At 36.3% G+C, this 7,832-nt stretch overlaps 1 protein-coding gene across 1 annotated transcript in view; it reads right to left on the bottom strand.

Annotated features, from left to right (window-relative positions):
- Positions 1-3,336: 3,336 nt before the first annotated feature.
- LOC107691178 (V-set domain-containing T-cell activation inhibitor 1-like) overlaps positions 3,337-7,832 on the bottom strand; it is a 15,213-nt gene continuing 10,717 nt past the window's right edge. Inside the window, exons 2-5 of the mRNA XM_016489674.1 lie at positions 5,229-5,291; positions 4,632-4,678; positions 4,172-4,498; positions 3,337-3,515 (exon numbers count right to left, since the gene is read on the bottom strand). Of these exons, the coding sequence (XP_016345160.1) occupies positions 3,433-3,515; positions 4,172-4,498; positions 4,632-4,678; positions 5,229-5,291 (520 nt within the window). The 3' untranslated portion in view covers positions 3,337-3,432. The remainder of the gene's footprint in view (positions 3,516-4,171; positions 4,499-4,631; positions 4,679-5,228; positions 5,292-7,832) is intronic.

Genomic DNA, 7,832 nt, shown 5'->3' on the forward strand with positions numbered 1-7,832 from the left:
GTAGAAACCACTCGAAATTGGCTGATAAATGTAAACGTTACCGTGTTTTTATCCAGAAAAAAACGCAGCTCCCCCGTTTACCTCTCATCTGTTTTTTTTTTTTTAAAGCAGTCTTGCCTGGATAAATATGGCAGACGCGTTGACCTATCGCAGCAATGGCTCAAAGCGGCCAATGAGGCGTCTAGGTATTTATTATGTCTATGGTGAAAGCTGCCTGTTCTACATACAAGCTTAAACGCTACTGGTTTACAGATTAACAGGACGTGCATAAGGACAACATAAACAAGAGGTTTTACCTTGTAGTTATCCCTAAGACGAAATCCCTTCTTTTATTTTAAGATATGTGATAATGATATTAAAATTATTAAATATAAAACACTGATTCTTGAGATAAAATGTCAGTTTTTATTTAATTATATTTTTGTTTTTTGTTTTTTTAATAGCCTATTTTTTGATATATTTGTAGAGAAAGGTCTCAGCTAATGAACCATGCAAGGGAACTGTTTTTTTTTTTTTTTTTTAATGTACATTTATTCACTTCATAACTTCATTTGTGTCAACTCTGTCAGATGCATTAAAAAGCATGATATTTTAATTTGATTCATCCAATAACAATGTAAATTCTTCAATTATGTAATAATGGTGCTCAGTAAGGCGGCTGAAGTGATCAAATGCATTCTCTACATTACAGTTTTTACACTATTGTGAACAATCCAATTCCTCATTTTTTTTCCATTTTCTACCCTCCTTTTTAATATTAAACATATGTAACCAATGTTCTTTGGTAAATCAGATATATTATCAAGTAGTTCAGTTCATGATTTACAAGTTGTAAAATAAAGAAATAAGGCACACATCAGGTCAAATAAGTATGTAAAAAAAATCATGACACAACATTAAAATAATTTCCTGTATGCAAAATATATATCACTATATAAAGAGTTTTGTGAGCATTTGTCAACTCCATAAGCTTACAAGTCTTATTAGTGTTTAGGTGAGGACCAGATTATCCCATAATTTTTTATGGGAACTATAATTCAAGATTTACTTTTTTGTATTGTTTGATATATTACAGATCTCCGCCTTTCAATATAAATATATTTTTGAATTTGCTGCATTTTTAAACACTTTGTTTGGCAGTTTTACATTGTGACCTCATGCTGAGGACAGGTAAAATGACATGTATTTAAAAAAATACTACATATCACATATTACCTGGACCAAAGAAATGATTAAAAAAATAAAAACAATGAATGCCCTGAGAATACAGATTTCCTTTAGATATCTAACCCTAACCCAATCTTTTCAAAGTATTTTTATTTTGACCAATTTTTTCAAAAGATTACGGAAGTTCTAAGCGGCCATGCAATATATTTTTTTTCCCTCTTGTTTTCTCGTTATAACGACTTAATTTTCTCGTGATCGCGACATAACGGGAGTTGTTTTCTCGTTATAACGACTTAATTTTCTCGTGATCTCGACATAACAAAAGTTGTTCTCCAAGTTACAAAACTGCGCCAACAGGTGGCACTATTGACCTGAATATAACTGATGGGGTGTTGTAGGCTATATCCACTTTACTGTACGCGTTTGGGATAGAATAGGACCTTCCTCGTGATCGCTATCATTTGTGCAGTATTGTTCATTACTGACATTTAATTCATTCTAGTGAATTGCTAGATGCATGAGTTTCACCAACGCGTTCTGTCATAAAATAACTGCTTATTAAAACCAAGGTTGACGTCACTGTATTCTGTTTGCACCTATATCTTTATTTGTGCTTCTTTGAGGTACATGATTGTTAGTTAATAAGCGGGGATATTCTGTTTATCTACAGTAGGACGGGCTTCAATGACGTAGGCTATTTGTAATGTGCCCCTTTTCCTTATTATTAATCTTTATTGTTAATCATTAAATGTATATTGATAAGAAATGTGATTTATATGTAAAGTGTATAGGCTAATTTAATTCAGTGATGTTCTACAGTGTTGTAATCTTTTGTGTTTTCTACATTTCTTTGTGGAAACCACACAAACATATACACACACACACACACATATACACATAGGCCTACACATCAACGCTCTTTTCAAACAGAAGCTTGTAATGCACATGATATCAGTCACAGCATAAAATGACTACTAAAAATTACAAATTATATATAATTTTCTTTCAAATAAAAGGAAAATTAAAAGTGAGTAATCCAAGCAGCTGGTTCTGCATCCTGAAGGCGCTCCGCCTGTGTTTGCGGTGTTGCTTTGACCTTAAACATGTTAATTACACAAACAAAATGTTTAGCGTACTGTCTCTGGAAATATCAACCGTGATTGATCAGCCTTTATTTTTGTATTGTAGACGTTATTACTAGGCGAAGCAAAATTTGCTGAAATATCCACGACATAGGCTACAGTAAGAGCACATGGTTTATCTGTCCATCAGATGCGTGTCAAAGTTGAGTTCGTTACTATAACAACAGTAGATCAAACAATCATTGTAAAAAAAAATTAAAAATCTTTGTCGAGATCACAAGAAAATTAAGTCGTTATAACGAGAGAACAACTCTCGTTATGTAGAGATAATGAGAAAATTAAGTCGTTATAACGAGAGAACAACTCTCGTTATGTAGAGATAATGAGAAAATTAAGTCGTTATAACGAGAGAACAACTCCCGTTATGTCGAGATAATGAGAAAATGAAGTCGTTATAACGAGAAAACAACTCCCGTTATGTCGAGATCACGAGAAAATTAGGCTATTTCTAGCCCAATGAGAAACCTTTTGAGATTCTTCTGACCTGCAGCAACCCATACTTGGAAGGAGGTGACTTGCATGTGCAAACTTGAGACAGACATGTATCCCAGAATGCATCTCCCACATCATTTTAAAATACTACTGTGGTTGTGTCATGAAATGTAGTTTTAAGATTTTTTTTTTTTTTAGTTAAAATGTAGTTTAAACTTTAAATATAGATTTTTATATAATAGATTTATGTGTTTAAAGCAAAATTTTAATTTTGTACAGGATGATCAGGACCCCAAAACAAAGCAGAGAGTTTATTCTGTTATAACGGCCAGCTGACTCTACATTATCCCACTAATTATATGGATACATACCAAATAAATATGTGAAAACATGAAATAATTGATTTGAAGTTTTTATTAGCTTATTTGTAGGTCAGCTTACAATTCCTGCTAAGAAAAGTGACAGTGCAGGAAAAAAAAATCTATACAAGCAAAACAAATCACTGCAAAATATTAAAATATTCATTATGTGCAAATGTGCAAAGTCTTTAAGGAAGAAAAAAAATCAAAAATCAAACTAACTCTTAAATTCCCCATCAAACGAAAAAAAAATTAATATAATAAACTACAAATATAATAAATCTCTTAACTTCTTGTCAAGACAAAATACACTTCACACATCTCATTCTAGGTCAAATATACTGCAGAATATGGAGCAGAATTAAAAATGACACAATCCTCTCTGCTCTTGTTGCTGTTCCATGGTTTCCTCTATCTGTAAGACAAAACGTCACAAAAATGTTTCAATAAACTTTTTATTTTCAACTTTTTAACTAAACCTTACCTTTCAAGTCCTTTCACATCAACATTTCAGGTGTTCTAAGGCCTCTAAATTGAAAAAAAAAACAAAAAAAAAAAAACTGCTGTACACAATCTACTGCCATGCCTATAATGATAGTTAATCCATTTGATCAAGTAAAAGGTCTTTTACAGAAGTACAACTCTCCAGGCCTACACTTCACATAATAGGACTGTAGGTGGCATCTAGGCTTCATTTAAACATAAAGCAATAAAACATTTGTGAACCTTTGTACATGTTTTCATATTAATTGTAATTAAAATGCATTTTGGGGCAGAAGGGCAGAAGCTCAAGCTCCCAGAGGAAAACGCAAACAAAAAGACAGGAACCATGACATGAAGATGGATGTTTTTACAATCATACTAAAAGAACATTTACTTGAATAAACTATCATTATAGGCATGCAGTAGATTGTGTAAAGGAGGGTTTTTTTTTTTTTCAGTTTAGAGGCCTTAGAAAATTGATATGATAGGATTTATATGGTTAATCAGTCATTAACAAACTTTATTAAAGTTGGAAATGTTTAAATAAATACTTGTTTAAAAAAATAAAGTTTATCATATTTCACATACCTTTGACAAAAAGCTGCGTGCTTGGATTTTTATGTGCCTTTGTGATGTAGCAGATGTACTTTCCTGAATCATTAAATTGAAGGTTACTGAGTTTGAGTGAAACGTTTCCTTTCATATACTCAATAGGGAAGGTTTCAGCTCTGTTTTTGTACGCCGAGTCCTGCCTCTCCACCGATCCTTCACCTTCAATTATGTCATAAACATTTTGGCTGCTGTTATGTCTCCAATAAACCGTTATATCTTCTTTTTTAAGATGATTATCAATAGAAGAACAGGGCAAGACAGCAGAGCCTCCGACTTCACCTTCAACAGTGACCTGCAGACACGCTGAAAAAGCCTTTAAAAATCAATTCTAAGAGGCAAATGTCACCTCCTTCCTAATAATAATAATAAATAATAATTAATGATATGGTACTGATAAAAATATTTGGACACATCCAGTGGAAATGGCTACACTCACCTTTGTTTAACAATACTGCAAACACGCAGATACAGAAACAGCAGCACCTGTAAAAAAACATGTGTATGTTATATCTATTTACACCAACAACAAAAAATTACCAAAATTACAAAAGTGACTTTTTCCACCAGGTATACACTGCACTGGCTGCTATTTGCACCCCAATAGTACAAGTCTGTACTGGAGGATATAGCTTATTCTGACTATGGTTTCTTGTTTCCTGTACTATGCAATGGTGCAGCCAGAGCACAGTCAAGCTATGTATTTGCTTTCCAGACTAATCGAATTCTGTGCTGAGCTGTTAAACTGCAGCAGCGTGGTGCAATGACACTGCAAAACACTACTGCATTTAAAAAAGCCTTTATATTACAGTACTACCACTTTTCAGGGCATAATTACAAGCCACTGTTGTAACATAATCTTCCCCATAGCAGTTTGGAATTCATTATAGAGCAAAATTTAGGGAAATACAATCACAGTTCAGTGTATTACAACTAGTCTGAAGTGCATACAGGGACACAATAGGGGAGAGTGTGGACGGTTGCAACAAAGGTTATTTCTTTAATCAGGAATGAGCTACACTGATGATATTCTTACTGCACATGCTCAATTAGCCCCTCGTCTTTCCTAGAAGAAAGCTGCCACATGTGAGCATTCCTTCTGCAAAAAAAAAATTATAATTTAAATCATTTTCTTGGTAATAAAGTTTTTTTTTTGTGATCAGATTTTTTGTCATACCGTCTAAGCTGTTTGGGTGAAGTATTCATATAATTTTAATCAGTGTTTTCTTAGCTTCTAATAGCTAGCATGTGTCAAAGATATTGTGTTATGCTAGTATAGCAAGTTTTATCACAGCTGTCAGTGTAGGGACAGCTGCAACACATTTTCACAACCATCCCAACATGCTGTCCCTTACCACAACATTGATGTAAAAGCTTGCCATAACATTACAAAATTATGTATTAGTTAATAAAGAACCCCTTTCAATAGTCAGTTTATTTTTTTTAACTGGAAGACCTCAGTCAGTCCGTGTTGGCCACAACACCTCCAGCACTACCACACTGAGTACAGGTGCCCCACAGGGCTGTGTGCTCAGCCCACTGCTCTTTACGTTGCTGACTCACGACTGCAATGCCAAGTTCAGCTCCAATCACATCATCAAGTTTGCTGATGACACAACTGTGGTAGGTCTCATCAGCAACAATGATGAAGGCACCCCTGCTCTACAGGAAGGAAGTGGCACAACTGGTTGAATGGTGTAGTGCAAACAACCTGTCCCTCAATGTGAGTAAGACCAGGGAGGTTGTGATGGACTTCAGGAGAAACTCTGTTGACCACTCCTCACTGACCATCGACGGCTCGTGTAACGGAGGCCAGCGGTAGGTGCTGTGCAGGTAAACCACACTCGCCTGATCTCAAGAGACGCAGTAGCGACTGATGCTAGAGGCTGCAGTCTTTAGCCTTTAAGCCGTCTTTAGCTCCCATGCCGGAGACCCGGGTTCGAGACCCACTCGGAGCGAGAACGAGGTGTGGCGGTGAGGACCCGGGAGAGAGGGGTTACATTCGGCCATGGAGAGAGTCAGCAGCACTAAATTCCTGGGAGTGCATATTACAGAGGATCTCACCTGGAACATCAACATCACATCACTCTCCAAGAAGGCCCAACAGCACCACCACTTTCTCCACCAGCTGAAAAGAGCAAGCCTCTATCCACAAATCCTCACCACATTCCACAGGGGCATCATTGAGAGTGTACTGACCAGCTGCATCACTGTTTGGTAAGGGAACTGCAGTGCTGCTGACCGCAAGACCCTACAGCATACAGTGAAAACAGCCACAAGGATCATTGGAGCCCCTCTCCCCTCCATCCTGGACATTTTATCGATTTTATCACGATTCTTTGTCATGTTGGTTTTACTAATTTGCAAGTTGTCTGAGAACAAGTATAGCCAGACCCCATTTTAAAAACAAAGCCTTACAACATAACAAAATCTAAAATAAAAAAAAAGAATGGCAGATATTTAGGCCAAAGTGGGCAAAAATAAAAATCTTTGTCATTATTTTATCTTTGCTATTAAAAAATAGAATCAAAGAGTAACATTACAAATACACATAATATATAAAGGGAAAAAAAACGTTATTTTTCAGGTCTTTAACAGTACCATTCAAGAAACTGAATGAACAAATATAAAAATAAAACACATACACTTCACTGTATAAATTATACATTTATCCTTATTAAAGCAACTGTATTAAAACTCTTCAGTCATGAATACACTCTAAAAACGCTGGGTTGTTTTTTCAACCCAAATGCTGGGTTGAGACCGCTGGGTATTTTGAGATTTCATGGAACACGGAAATAGCCCGAAAAGAGCTTATATTGAAAAATATGCGGACGCGGTTTTCACCTCAGAAATAGTCTTAAAGGGGTCATATGATGTTGCTAAAAAGAACATTATTTTGTGTATTTGGTGTAATGAAATGTGTTTATGCGGTTTAAGGTTCAAAAAACACATTATTTTCCACATACTGTACATTATTGTTTCTGATTTAATTTTCTGAAACGCGTACATTTTTACAAAGCTCATCGGTCTGAAAAGCGAGGTGTGCTCTGATTGGCCAGCTATCCAGTGCATTGTGATTGGCCAAATACCTCAAGCGTGTGACGGAAATGTTACGCCCTTACCATACTGTGATGCCCTGTCCAGCCGGAGCGACGAGACAAAAACATTAAAACCCATTATAAACAAGGCATTTGTTGCATCCAGTGGGGACATAATTACTTATAATAATGACTTATACTGTCTTTTTACGCGTTGCGCTGCATCGCGCCGCGTAAACATAAAACCATGTCTGCATTTGTGATCGGAGAAATGACAAACAACAAGCGCTACTCTACACTGCTCAAAACTCGCGTTTGAATCGTCAGTGGCAAATCCTTTTAAGTATAAAAAAACGTACTCACAGTCTGTGAGTCAGAACAGCCGGCATTATAGTCTACTCTACCAGGATCAGGAAACAGTCCTCCATAAAATGTGCTGCACACATCTGAATATTTGGGTTGAACTGTTCTGGAACAGTGCTAGAGTGAGGAACGGCAGGCGGGCTGAGTGAGCGGAGGCCGGTGGTCTTGAGAACGGCACGGCCGGCGGGCTTGCGGCAACCACATGTGACGACCCTGGGCTGGACTCCGCCACTTCG

The sequence above is a fragment of the Sinocyclocheilus anshuiensis genome, unplaced genomic scaffold (assembly GCF_001515605.1).
Source record: "Sinocyclocheilus anshuiensis isolate Anshui unplaced genomic scaffold, SAMN03320099.WGS_v1.1 scaffold338, whole genome shotgun sequence".
Classification (NCBI taxonomy): Eukaryota; Metazoa; Chordata; class Actinopteri; order Cypriniformes; family Cyprinidae; genus Sinocyclocheilus; species Sinocyclocheilus anshuiensis.